The sequence below is a fragment of the Lucilia cuprina genome, chromosome 5, assembly GCF_022045245.1.
Source record: "Lucilia cuprina isolate Lc7/37 chromosome 5, ASM2204524v1, whole genome shotgun sequence".
Classification (NCBI taxonomy): domain Eukaryota; kingdom Metazoa; phylum Arthropoda; class Insecta; order Diptera; family Calliphoridae; genus Lucilia; species Lucilia cuprina.
This window is the reverse complement of record NC_060953.1, coordinates 16,908,320-16,922,868: the sequence shown is the minus strand read 5'-3', so window position 1 is coordinate 16,922,868 and position 14,549 is coordinate 16,908,320. Positions and strand designations below refer to the sequence as shown.

Sequence of the window (14,549 nt, the reverse complement as noted above, 5' to 3'; positions counted from 1 at the left end):
ATTGAGTGTGTCAACTAATCGTAAATACAGAAAATCGTAAAAGGAAAGATCATCGCACGGCCGCCATGTCCCCCAGGCACAAAACACCTTTCAGAAGGGCTTTTGTTCATCGATGGGCCGCCGAGCGCATCGTTGAGCGTCATGGCGCCAAACCCAACGATGTTTTAACGAGAGACGAGAAATCGTCCCTTGATTGGGCGAAAAGCCTCCTGGCTAGGCTAAAGAGCTCCAATCCTCCAGCTGAGGCAGAAGTGGTTAGACCTGCTGCCGATCTGACTATCCGTCAGAAGATGCTAGGCGTGTACTGGAAGATCCTAAACGAGAATCCAGGACCCGCCCCCAAAACGATGATGCTGGTTGGTTCCAGGGTCACATTAAGCTGCTAGCATGTTCAAATGAGCGCTCTGCGCTACTGCTCAAGCTAGCTATTCAGTCCCTTGGGGAAGTGTGGCCAGGTGCAAGGTTGGACGTGATCCCGGTAAGCGAAATTCCTCGCAGACCGAGATCAATTGCCACCATCCGAACTGAGCCACATGACCCGGCGGAAATGCTGGCGCTCCTTCAAAGCGGAAATCCTCACATACCTACCTATGATTGGAAGGTGGTGAGGGTTTCTGCCCCGATGGGAAATGTCAGAAAGGCGAGTGTTGTCCTTAATAAGGAAACATTGGCGCCATTGCGTAAATGCGGAGGCAAAGTTTACTTCATAGAGACGCCATAAATTGCATAAATATCGTACTTGGGGGCCCATAACAGACACGGAAGAAATCCTGCCAAGATCGGGATGGAGCAGCAGACTCAATGCCTACTGGTCACGTATAGACCGTGCCGCTCCCAACAAATGTCCTGCATGTGGTCAAGGCCCTCATGACACACCCACCGCATATTCAACTGCTCAGCCAACTCTACTTCACTATGTCCGATGAATTAATGGACGCATCCAGTTGAAGTAGCCTAATTTTTAGGCCTGGACATTGATGTAGAACCCCCCAATTATATTATTGTATAGTTTTAGCTGTACAACAACAGAAAGGAATCTTGTATTCAAAAACATCAAGAGGGGATTAGATTAGCTAATCTAATTATGAATTAGCATTTGATTGCCAATTCAAAAAACAGCTCTTAACATATTTTAAATTGATTCGAACTGAACTGTCTCTTCGCCTTTACTTTCGACAATAAATTAAAAGATTTAACTGAATATATTTGTTCAATACACCAGTATATGAAGTTGTTTATTTGTTAATATCATTACATTACAAATTTATTAGATAGTTAGGCTTTTAAACAAATGTAAACATATGATGATACATTTTTAAACTACTATAGCAGGACTTTAATATTAAATATTAAACCGAACTCCAAAATCGTATGCATGCAAAAACTTATTAAATAAAATAAAAGAGCACACAGTTTGTTGTCTTTATAATGGAAATATGTTTTGTTGACAAAAAATAAATTCAATTTAAATTTTGGCAATACCAATAACACCGCAACCAATACGAGCACCAGCATTACCAGTAGACTTGCTCAATTCATGGCCACCCTTGCCCAAATCATCGGGATCGGCATGTACAACAACGGTACGGCCCAAAATGCTGTTGGCACCAAACAAACTGATTTGTTTGTCAGAAATTTCGACCTATATTAAAAAAAAGAAAACTTAATACTTATGTAGCGGAAGTGCATTGCAATTAAACATACCTTGGTGGGTCCATCACCACTGGCTTCGATATTGCCCAAATCACCTACATGTCTATTTTCATCTCCGGGGGCACCATGTTCCTTGCCACAGGGATTGAAATGTGGACCAGCTGAGATGCAGCCGTTGGTATTGTCACCAAATTCGTGAACATGGAAACCATGTAGACCCTTGGCCAAACCATTAATTTCACCAGTTACTTTAACTGGAGAATTTTCATCCTGAAAAAAATGTGGAATATTAAACACCAATATGTAAAGAAACATGTTTAATAGTAAACTTGTCCTTCTACTGTCACCTCCATTTACACATAGTCTCCAAATATAGAAACCCATACTTATGTATTATAGAGTTCTTGACCTAGTCTTACTTTAGATCATAAAGTTTTTTCTACTATAATATTGTAGATTTTGTCGAATTTTATAGTCAACTGAAATCCTATTTTAAACGGACTCAATATTTAAAGGATTCAATCATGAAACAAGTAGTTGCCTCTTTTTGGAATTTATAAAAATTGAAAACAAAGTTTTCAATTTACGGAAATTGATTTTTGACTTATTTTTCAATGTATATATATGTTGCTTGTGTCTGCCGGTCCACACTAGGAAAATTTTTTTGGGAACCTTTTGATTTTGCGTGAGAGAGAAAGAATATCATCCATCTCTCTCGGTACGTAGTTTCTCGTACTCGGAAAATTTTTATTCTTCTCATTAATGAGATAGATTTTATCACCTAAGTGATATCGTTTCGATATCGTTATAATATCGTTTGGTTTATTGGGTTCGTACAATTTACACGTAGTTTCTGAAACAAAAATTTCTATGTGTGGACATTAAGGAAACTATAAAAGAGAATTAAGAAAACGTTTCTCAACAAAAGTTTCCTAGTGTGGACCAGGTCTGTCGATAAAACGTCGACTTCAAAAAATAAAGTTCTTAACAGTGTACACTTAATAAGGTAGCCTCGTCGCTACAACAAATACAACAATACAAAAACAACAGGCGATTTGTTATTGTAGAATAATCCCATCTGTCAAAAAAAGCTGTGTGTGTAGAATGAAAAAGCAACAAATAAACACAATAAAAATATGAGTTTTTAGCAATTATTTAAATTTTTAACTATTAATATTAATATATTATATTAATTAAACGTGGAATGTCTGAAAATCATAACTATATCTATTGGGAAGACCAATTTTCCGAATTAAACGTGTTTTTTGTGAAAAGTGATTGGTCGTGTTAAAAATAGTTGGAACTGATTTGGAACGTATGCCGGAGCTAAAGATTTTCTTTTTTTATCAAGAGAGAAGGATAACAAAGACATTTAATCACGATTGACCTAGAAAACTCCTTTAAAACCATAATTTTCTTCACTTTTTAAAATTTTTACACCTTTTGCGATTTTTTTTTTCTATGTAAACAAACAGGAATTTTGACAGATAAGATTGTAAAAGCTGATGATCAGCTGTGCGGACGAGGCTACCTTATTAAGTGTACACTGGTTCTTAAAATACAAATAACTTCCTAAAACACTCTAAAATTGATGATGGCAACCCTCTAAACGATGCAAATAAAATTGGAATTTGATATAAAACATTTGGTACAACGCAGTAAATAAAAACATATTAAATATTCTAAAAAGTACTTAAATTACACACAAACACACATTGCATAATTATATACCAACAAATAGACTAGATAATATTCAAATTAAAAAAAAATTATCATTTCTTTTCGAGTACTTCTATCACCTCAATAAAAAAATCATTCAAATAAACATGACTGTGGACTTTTTCCCTTCTCTAGACAACAACACTGCCGGCTTAACATACACACACAGCAACACATGGACTTGCATATAATGTATATACTACATACACACTAGTTCTTGACCTTCAATCTTTTATATAGAAAAATTTTTATGCACACTCGAATTGTGAAATTTTTTATTTAGAATATAGAAATTAGTAACTAATTAATAATTTTAAAGTACTTACTGCTTGCTCAAAGAATACGGTACCCTTGGCATCACCATTGATAACACAAACAGCTTTACAAACCATTTTCTTTAGATTTTCTTAGATTTTATGTGGTGATTATTTCAGCTTCAATTTTACAAGTAAAATAAAATTATTTGAGTGGCAGATAAGAGAGCCGTTCAATTTCTTTGACGGCGTCTGAAAGACTGGAATTTCTCAGCGGCTAACGGTTTTTACCGATAGGGTTCTATATAATTGAAACAAAAAGTCGACTTTTAAACTTTTGTTGTCTTAATTTTTTGACTTGTAGATATTTTCCAAAGTAAATTAATAAAGTAGCGACATCTCTTGTTGTACAACAACATCTACAACAAACACATGTATTTTGTTTTTGGAATAATCTAAGAATGTGTCAAAATAAAATTTAAGAAAATTTTATTTAACAACAAAGTGAACAAAACATAAATATAAAATATTACTTTTAAGTTGAAAATATTAAGGATTTAATTAAATTATTATATATTATACAATTTATAACACTTTTAAACTACTTTAAAACCACTTTTAATTCATTTTTTCAACTTTTCACAAATTTTAACAAATAGCAAAACACAATTTAAAAATGGCGACATAAACAATGTTAACAAACAAAACAAACTTTGACAACTAATTTTATTTTTCTATGGAAACTATAGTTAAAAAAAATAGTCAGCTGTTCAAGTGATGCTACTTTATTAATTTACTTTGATATTTTCAAATATTTGCAATAAAAACAGAAACATTTTGAATTGATTTATTTAGTCTTCGATATTTTAATTATATAATTACCGATTTATTGGAAAAATTTCCGTGTTATCGACTTTATGTTCGTCTTTCCGTCTGTCCATCTGTGTGTTTGTTAAAATCAGTTTTAAGAAGACACCAGATATTTTCAAGATTCGAATCTTCATATATCAGCAAAATCGGTTCATATATAACTAAGAAGTATAAGTCCGAAAAGAACTTGCAATAAGATACCTAGTGCCCGTCGTAAGTGATGACCTAAATAAAGTAGTTTTGGTATTTTTTTGTTCTTCAAATATATATCGATAGAAATACATAAATAGTATTCACGAATACAAGAATTTCCTACTCTGGTATTATCCCAATTTTTAAAATATTTATTTCCAAAATCCCAATTGCTATTCTCTCGGATTCCGTTTTTATTTAAAACCGTTGAAAATTTTAAAACTAAACGCAGTTGAAAACTTAGCCAGCTTACAGCTACTTTTAAGCCGCCGCCAATATATTTCTAATGTTAGCCACCCACCGATTTCGATAATATTTGTCGGCACAGAGCTCTAGTGTGTGTTAACAAAAAAGACGAAAAAAGTAAATAATTTTTATTAATACGTGTTAATTAATAAAAATAGACTTTGTAATATAAAAATTCAGCCAATTAACAAATGTGTAAAAGAGTTTTAATAAAACAGTAAGGATGAAAAACAAGTTCATACTTCTTCTATTATTTACGACCGGCTTGCTGATTGACGAAACAATACAACAGGCTGTTTTTAAGGAGACACAAGAAGGTAAACAACTATTACGTACTGCAAGAGCAGCGGTCGATGCAAACTTAGCATCCAAGGATCACTCTCTAATCGATAACCATGACTGCGAGGAACTGAAGACACTGTGTACGCACATTAAAACAACTGATAACCTTGCGATCTTAGAATGTGTGTCAACTTTTACATCTAGTCAATTGGAGGCAATGCCAGATAAATGTCAACATGCTATATGGCGAGAGACGAAAGAAATGATAAGAGCGAAATGGGTAGAAGATAATCTATTGAAGAGCCAATGTGCCAAAGAAAGAGACTCATTGGAGTCGTGTATTAATGCCGTAGATATATGGACGTGTATTAAGGACCGCGCTTTACAATTGGAACATGGCAATAAATGTCGTTCTTACATTAAACGTGTACATGCTGTGTTCTTTCCTGATTTTGAAAATCTTGGAGACTTTTTCAATTCTTGTTCTATGGAAATAGATCAATTGGAATGTGGTCGTTTGAATATAGAACACAGACCTATATCCCAATTGGAAACTGTAGATTGTTTGCAGCAGACAGGTGCCGATATTCTGGGACAACCTTGTAAATTAAGTATTGCACGTATTGAACTACAAGAAGCAGATTTGAAATTTTTTGAAATCTGTTCAGTGGATTTAAAAAATTTGTGTCCACAAGAAGTGACTGGCACACCGGGAGCCTTTAAATGTTTGGTAAAAAATAAAAGTAATCCTGCCATGAGCAACCGCTGTAGCGATAAGATATCACAGAGAGATCGCGAGATAGCCAAAGACTATCGTATTTCTCATGGTTTAGCAAAGGCTTGTAAGGATGACATTAAACAACATCATTGCCGTCGTGGAGTATCCGAGGATAAACAGGTACGTTTAGCTCAGATTCTCCTTTGTTTGGAAACAGTAGAGAAGAATGGCACAAAAATAGCTCCCGAATGCAGGGCTGAAATTGACGATCATCGGCGCATGTTAATGTCAGATGGTCAATTGTCACCGGAAATTCTTAATGATTGTTCCGATGATATACCGAAATTCTGTGGAAATGTTGATAAATTATCGAACATTGGTATGGGCCAAGGAACGGGAGGAGAAATTATTCATTGTTTGATGGAACATGCACGCAAAAGACGCAAGGATAGACGCATTACCTCTCAGTGCCAAAGATCTTTGGAAAATCTTATAAAGGTATCGGATGTTGGTGAGGATTGGCGTGTCGATCCGGTTTTACGGAGAAACTGTAAACCAGTTGTTGATGTAGCGTGTCGTGATACAGATGGTGGTGATGCTCGTGTTATGTCTTGTTTGATGGAGCAACTAGGTACACCTGCCATGACTCCTGATTGTGAACATTCATTGCTGCTTATACAATATTTTGTGGCCAGGGACTTTAAATTGGATCCTCAATTGTATAAACATTGCCATGATGATGCCATTCAATATTGTCATGCCAAAAAACAATGGGATGATGTTACCGATATACAAATGGATCCTGAGCGAGGACCACTCATACTGCCCTGTCTTCATCGCATGGCCTATAGTGATGATGAGCAAAATTCCCTTAGACCCGCCTGTTTTAAAGAAGTTAAACGTGTTATGCGCCAAAGAGCTGTCTCGGTAGATCTAATACCTGAAGTTGAGGATGCCTGTATAGAAGATTTGTCCTATTATTGTTTTGAAAATACCGGTAAAGGTGCTGAAATGGATTGTTTGCAAATTCATTTGGAAAAACTACAAACTTCCTGCAGGGTAAGTGTGTGAAATGTATATTATTTGTGCAAATTTCTAAACATGTTGTTTACTTTAGGAAGCTGTCACACAATACACAGAGGAAGAGGCTGCCCATGTTGAATTGAATCCTGTTATAATGTCTGTTTGCACCGAAGCCATGAAGACTCACTGCAGTCACATACTCAAGGGTGGCAAGGACAAGGGCGATATGATGGATTGTTTAATTTCTCATAAAAATGATGCCGATTTACGTCAGGATCTCAAATGTCGTGCTGCTATAGAACATTTTCAAATAATTTCCTTGAAAAACTATCATTTCACCTATAAGTTTAAAGAAGCGTGTCGTCCATATGTAGTGCGTTTTTGTTCGGGTAGTAGAACCAAAAATGATGTTGTTGCATGTCTCAGTGAGGTAATGCGTAATGACACAATACGTGGTCAACGTCCCCGTATACCCAAAGAATGTAGACAACAAGTTAAGGCTCAATTATATCAGCAGAGAGAATCATTGGCTTTAGATCCAAAATTGGCAAATGCCTGTAGCAAGGAGATCGAAGAGTTTTGTTCCGACAAAAAGGGACCAGGAGAGGTGAATAACAAGAATGCAAGTTCTACTTTTTTCATTAAAAACATCACATTAACTTTTAATTTCATTTCATTTCTTTTTTTAACAAAATCAAGAAATTATTAGCTAAAATATGTAATTTTTAAAATATTTGTTTAATTTTCCAGGCCTTAGAATGTTTAGCTATGAATACACCACGCTTGGGAAATTCCTGTCATCATGCTATATTTTTGGTGAAAAAATCCGAATTGGGCGACAGTGCCACTGATTATACATTAATCAATACTTGCAAGGAAATGACCTATAAATATTGTTCGAAAACAGATCCTATGCGTTTGCTGGATTGTTTGAAAACCTATAAAGATGATCCGACATTTGATGCCCGCTGCCATTTGGTGGTGGTTAATCGTATGATTGAACAAAATACTGATTTTAGATTTAATCCAACATTACAATTACATTGCGGTAAAAATATCGATCGTTATTGTTCAGATATTGTAGCTAAAGCCGAACCAAATGAAGAGCTCAATGGCAAGGTAAGTGGAAGATATTTTAAAATAATATATTTATATCAATCAAATGGAGTACCACAGGGCGATGTCCTATCCCCCTTCTGTTTAACTTCTACCTATCTAAACTTCCCATTACCGCACAAGGTGTGTGAATTGTAACATTACAGAGAATGGCTATCTTGAAAAAATACAATATTTTTTACTGCGCCACTGGCTTCTTATTTGGGATGCAGGTGGTAACCACTAACCAAAAGCACTAAAATGTGAACCATCCAAAAGTATAACTGTTAGCAGCTTCATGCCTCTATAATTACGCACAGATTGCGGAGTAGAAACAAGTTCTTTAAAGCGCTAACCAGTCAGTCAGTTTGGTCAGTCAATTATGCTGCTCCGATGTGGTATCCTTTCGCTAAGTGTTACCCAGCATAGAAATATTTAAAGCCGTCAAAATTGTTGTTCAAAAAACTGCGTAGTTCAAAACAAATTCCTCAAAGCGAAAGCGGCAGCTCTTGGGGTATGGATAAAGAAATCTTGTTAGATACATATAAAACAATTCGTCGACCAGTTGTTGTTGTTGTAGCAGCAACAGCTGAAATTACACTATATATAGTTAAAAATTATTCGCTACTCTTTTTCTTCTTTGCTCTGTTAATCTAAATCAGTTAGATCTAAACCCAGTTAACGAGCCGCATCTAACGGCTGGGTCCAAAGTTAATCAGGTTCCAATTGAGTTGGATTTGCCCTGCAGTTAAAAAGGTGTTGAACATTGGTCTTGTGTCCCACGCAGGGCAGAAATCTTGTATGCAGTCGTTTATTCTCAACCAGTATGAGTTTAAGTTGTGGCAATACAACTCTAGTACGAAGTGGTAGGTTTCGTTCCTCGTTTGCAACAAGTGGGGGACGACCTCCAAGTATTATACTATCACAGTTAGATGGTGGTTCCTCTGATGACATCCCAGTAGGAACTGCTTTGACAGAATGCTGTTGTGTTCCATGACTGAAAGCATCTTCGGTTCGGAGCTTCTCTAAGTGACCGGACAATCGTTTGTAAGGTAGTTAACAAACACAATACAGATTACAGTGATGTGCGCGAACGACACAAGGAGGCTATCGAAAGTGACACGAAGTATTTAGGGATGATTTCGGAATTTTTTTCGAAATCGACTGTCACGTCCAGTTCTAGCCCTACTTCCTTACTCCAAGTGGTAAGGAGAGTTTCTGAGGATTTTGTTGGTTATATTTTTAAATTCCTCGAATGGAAGAAGCTGGAAAGATCACATAGGTAACTGTTTATCAGGCGAAGGTCATCCATTTTAATGCCCGTGGCCAATATCGAGCAGTCATCGGCGTAAGATATTATTCGGACGCAGTCCGGCGGTGTTGGGAGTTTAGACATGTAGAAATTAAAAAGGATCGGATAAAGGACTCCACCTTGGGGTACTTCCTTTTTAATTCAACGAGATTTAGATCTCTTGCTTCTAAACTCCACAAATGACTGTCGTCCACACATGTAATTCACAAGCCATCTCTTGGTGTTGTCGTAGAGATCAGATGTGAAAATTTCTCTGAAGAGAATGGCTTGATTTACCGTATCAAACGTTTTGATAGGTCGAGTGCCACTAGCAACGTTCGTTGACATAGTCGGGCTTAATTAAGGCCGTGACAAACGTGTGTGGTGATGGCGGTTAAAGTTGTTGTTGTACTGCGCTTTAGGCGGAATCCATGTTGATGATCTGGTGGATGTAGGTGTTGCTGCAGTTCCGGGAGAAGTGCCTCAAGTTTCTTGGAAAATGGTGACAGAAGGGAGATAGGCCTGTAAGATTCTCCCTGGCTTCAGCAAGGGAATCCTACCCTGTTTCCAGAACTCGGTTATTATTAGGGTTGATATCGACGAATTGAGAACTTTTGTAAGGTATTCAATTTGTAGATATCCGTGTTTCCGTTGAAGGATATCGCGTTTATTTGTTGTTGTAGCCTGTGTTGCTGTTGGGTTAGACGCTGTTGAAGAGGAGAAGATGTAACCGTGCGCGATAGCGATGTTGTTGACGTTGAAGGGCTGCGTTGTCTATTGGTACAACACGGGGCAACGAAACCATCACTCCACTCCCCAAGATTATTAAGACCGCTGCAGTTACGGTTGGTATCTTTCCTGAAGTGAACTCACTCATTGCAAACGGTACCCTCAACTGATGTTCTGTTAGAGTGCAAACAGAACAGTACCATGGTCCTGGATTTTGTTCAACTCCGGCTCGGACCAAAAGAATACGGAGCAGATTTGCCGGAATAGTATGCCCTTTAAATGAAAAAAGAAGAATAGAGAATACATATGTGTAAAGTCGGTGTGACTGGGTTGTCAATCCTTGGTCGTTGTTCTATGAACTCCGAGTTGTTCCGGTGCAAAGAACCGAGGACATAAGTCCTCTCATTAAAGACAATAATGTCATATAGACTGAACAGTGTCTCCTGGGATGTCATCGAAGGAGTCATGCAGATATGTGCAGGATCCACTGGAACTGTCTTGGTATACGTTAGCTTTGAACGATATTCATAGAAACGCTATAAATTCCGCGGTCGTAGGATACCGCATGAATGTCGTACTTGTGGGTTGCTCACCGTTCTTAGCAGGCACGGAAGAAAACTTGCAGCGGAAAACATGAGTAATTCTGGCACATTTAAGATCGGGATGGAGCCTACTGGTCACGTATAGACCGAGTCGTCCCCAACGAATGTTCTGCATGTGGTCAGGGTCCTCAAAAAACCACCACATATTCAACTGATTAGCCAAGCCTATGGACGCATCCAGTTAAAGTACCTGAACATTGATGTAGAACCCCCCCAACTAGATTATTCTAAAGTTTAGCTGTTACAACAACAGCCGAACATGGATGCAAAACCACCGAATCAGATTATTGTATAGTTTTAGCTGTTACAAAAACAGGTGTTACGATAAATTTTCATTAAACTTGTGAGTTAAATAGATGATGTTTAGATGTGATACAATGCTACAAAGATTCTTAGGTTAGGTTACGCTAAATGGGATGTGAACTTGATTCTAAAATAAATCATTAAATTTCTCAATATTCCATTATTTCCCTTAACATTTTCTAGGTTATACAATGTCTAAAAGACAAATTCCGTAAATCATTATTAGACGAAGAATGTTCACAGGAAATGGTGAAAATACTGCAAGAGCAAGCGCTCAACTATAAATTAAATCCTTTATTGCAAACATTCTGTAAACATGAAATTGCCGTTCTGTGTCATCCCGAAAAAATGGTTAAAGAACATGGTTTAGTCGAAGAATGTCTAAAGAATGCATTCCTTAATGAAAAAATCATTAATAAAGATTGTCGTTTAGAAGTGGCGACATTGATAGCTGAAGCTAAGGCTGATATACATGTGGATCCTATATTAGAAGAAGCCTGTACAGATGATTTATTACGTTATTGTTCGAATGTTAAAAAGGGCAATGGAAGAAGTAAGTTTTATTTTTATTTATTTGAAAAGCTATAACTTTAACTTAAAACGATTTAAATAATTTTTGTTTTTTCTTGTTTTCCTTTAGAATTGAAATGTTTACAAACAGTTTTACAAGATCATTCCAAAGCCATGGAACAGGATTGTCGCCTGAAATTACAAAAACGCATTGAAATGTTTAGAAATGCTGATACGGTAAGTTTTTTTTTTAAATTTTACAATTTTCAATAAAACCTTTAAAAACAAAAAAATAAACATTTAGGTCTTAGTACAACCACCGGAAAATATGGAACAATTAGTTAATCAAGTTGTTAGCTCACCAGCTAAAAAATTCTTTATTGTTATACTTATGACAGCGGTGGGCATGATCTTTATAATGGGTATATTTTTGGGTCGTGTTACAAAACGTGCAATGAATACTAAAAATAAATAATATTTATTAATTAAGTATGATACAAAAGTGACTTAATATATGTTTTTTTTTATAAAAATATTTAAAAAAAAGTCTAGCCACGTTTGTTAGAATTATATAAGTGTTTTAATGGAAATTATAAGAAATACTTAACATCTTTTAGAACGAATTAGTTACGTCCAAAAGAAAACCACCATCAAAACAAACACCATTATATATAATAATTAGCATTTCCTTTTTAATATAATTTTTGTTTTTCTTGTTTTTTTTTTTTTTTGTGTTTAGTCAAACTTTATTCCATGTTTTTTTAAAAGCTTTTATTTTTTTTTAATTATACTTATTAATATGATTTTAATTTAATATTAAGAAATTAATAAAAAAATATATTTTGTTTTTTTTTTTGTCCAAATAATCTTAATCTTCCATGATTTCTTTTTTCATTAAATGAAAAATTGAGAATTTAAAACAAGTTAAAAAATATATTTTTAAAAGTTAAATTAAACTTTTTTTATTTGTTAAACGTTTAAAATAATATGTATGTATGTATGTGAGATCGTTTAAATAATTAATATAATTTTAAAGTAATTTTTTGATAAAAAACACTTTAATAATGCTTTTTCTTACGACTTTTTGTTGATATAACTTAAGCGCTTATCACTCTCAACAAAATCACGAAAATTAGATAAAATATCCAGAAACACTTGTCGTTATTCTATTTCTTAAAAACATCTAGAACAATTTTTAAAATTTATCACCTTGGAACAAGGAATTCTAGGATTTCATCAAAATAGAGGAAAAAAATTTGAAATTGGATCCATATGTCAATTTGACATATATGTTTCTATAAAACCTAAATGACTAATGTCAGAGAGATCCTCCAACGAATGACAATAAGCGCGATCTATGCTTTTATATCGCTGATATAACGCTGATATTAACATAAACTCTCAGACGAATGTAGTGTCTTCCAAGCAGATATCCTAGCGATCTGGAAAGCGACGGATGTGATAAGAAATCATATCGATCCAAGGACGATTGTGACAAGCTGCTCTTAGTGGATTGTCATACGGTACACACGCACCTAGTTGGAGATTGTAGAAATGCCCTTGGTGACATGGGCCCTGTGGCCAAAACTTGATATGGATGCTACCAAAATACTTGTAGGACTGGTCAGACTCAGTCTAAGGGCTCTGATAGGGTTTCTAACTGGACACTGCTCAGTTAGAACCTTTGTCAGTAAACAGTTGTGTACCGGAATATTGCAGGTAATGCGAAGATGAGGAGGAAGTAGAGACGATCGAGCATATCATTTGCCAATGTCCTAGGGTACCGAACCTCAAGCTGAAATGGCTAGGAAATAGGTTCCATGGCGAACCGGGGGAAATTGCGGGACTTAACCCACGCTGTCTACTAGGTTTTGTCAAGGGAATTAGTAGCTTCTTTGACAGGGTTTTATAGGGGAATATGGATTTCTTTTATTATATATAAAGGAATTATATGTTATACATAATTATCTGTATATTCATTCTTGTGTTGTGGTAGTGTTTTGGATTCTTTGTTTTCTGAATCTTCACTTTTTTGAAGGGAATCACAAGACCATAACTCCAAGTGGACATACATTGTTTTCTACGGTATATAACCCTTCTTAACTTAACCTAAGATCAGACAAAGCTAAACATAACAAAAAGAAAATGTTCGACCATTTCCTTCTCATTCTCGCTATAACAACATTTGCAGGAGTCGTTAAATAGAAGATTCAATCTTCTAGCAAGCGCACCTATCAGCACGGCTGTCATAAGCCTAGTCGAAACAAATAATAATAATTTTCTTAACGACCGAAAGTATGGATTTCGTAGATGTCGCTCTACGGCCTTCCTTTTAATAAATGGTGTCATTCCATCCACCATTTTGGCGAAAGTAAAGTGCTGGCTTTAGATATTTCAAAGGCGTATGATAGAGTATGGCATGGTGCACTTGTATCAATACTAATTGCATTTGGTGTCGGTAATAACTTCTCTCGATATATTTCGAGCTTTCTCCGAGATCGCACCATACGAGTTGCTATAGATGGTATCTCATCAAACGAGTTCAATATTAATTCAAGGATGCAGCAAAACTCCGTTCTTTCCATTACCCTATTTCATATCTTTATAAATAAACTTCTATGTCAAACTTCTAACTCTATCTACTACAAAGGAATGTGTTGCCTTGAAATTAGGGAACTTTTTCCCGAAATTCATTCTTCAGCCGCACTGTTCGTATGTGGAATAAACTTCCTGCAGAGGTATTCCCTGCCATTTTCGATATAAGAAAATTTAAATCAAATGTCCACAAACACTACTCCTTCTATCCTCCTTCCCACAACCTATTTTCCCAGTTCCAACACAATGCTTTGCATAAGAAGGGGTCATTCAATGAGTGAGTCCGAGAATGTCTCGGCACCCCAAAGTTAGAATATATATAGAAGAGATATGTTTAAAGCCTACTTTCCTTCCAAAATATATAACATAAAAGAGTCACTCTCTACTCCCTTTTTAAGGCTCATTTTCGCATACAGCGTAATCCGTGAATCCGTAAAAGAAATTTCATATATTTGTACCGAGAAAAG

General features: G+C 35.8%; 2 protein-coding genes across 3 annotated transcripts; one reads left to right on the top strand and one right to left on the bottom strand.

The window, feature by feature from the left end:
- Window positions 1-1,201: 1,201 nt before the first annotated feature.
- Window positions 1,202-3,856, bottom strand: LOC111685902 (superoxide dismutase [Cu-Zn]). Its single transcript, XM_023448177.2, has 3 exons — window positions 3,699-3,856; window positions 1,705-1,923; window positions 1,202-1,642 (listed from the first exon to the last, which is right to left on the bottom strand). The coding sequence occupies exons 1-3, from the start codon at window positions 3,762-3,764 to the stop codon at window positions 1,466-1,468; spliced, it is 462 nt and encodes a 153-aa protein (XP_023303945.2). The 5' UTR covers window positions 3,765-3,856; the 3' UTR covers window positions 1,202-1,465.
- A 964-nt stretch (window positions 3,857-4,820) lies between these two features.
- Window positions 4,821-11,989, top strand: LOC111685898 (Golgi apparatus protein 1). 2 transcript variants are annotated; one of them, XM_046952274.1, is made up of 6 exons: window positions 4,821-6,993; window positions 7,052-7,579; window positions 7,708-8,076; window positions 11,161-11,530; window positions 11,618-11,724; window positions 11,792-11,989. In XM_046952274.1, the coding sequence occupies exons 1-6, from the start codon at window positions 5,158-5,160 to the stop codon at window positions 11,960-11,962; spliced, it is 3,381 nt and encodes a 1,126-aa protein (XP_046808230.1). In that variant the 5' UTR covers window positions 4,821-5,157; the 3' UTR covers window positions 11,963-11,989. The 2 variants fall into 2 exon arrangements, with proteins under 2 accessions (XP_046808230.1, XP_023303943.2); XM_023448175.2 differs by having other exon boundaries at window positions 4,823-6,993; window positions 7,052-7,564.
- The last annotated feature ends 2,560 nt before the right edge of the window (window positions 11,990-14,549 follow it).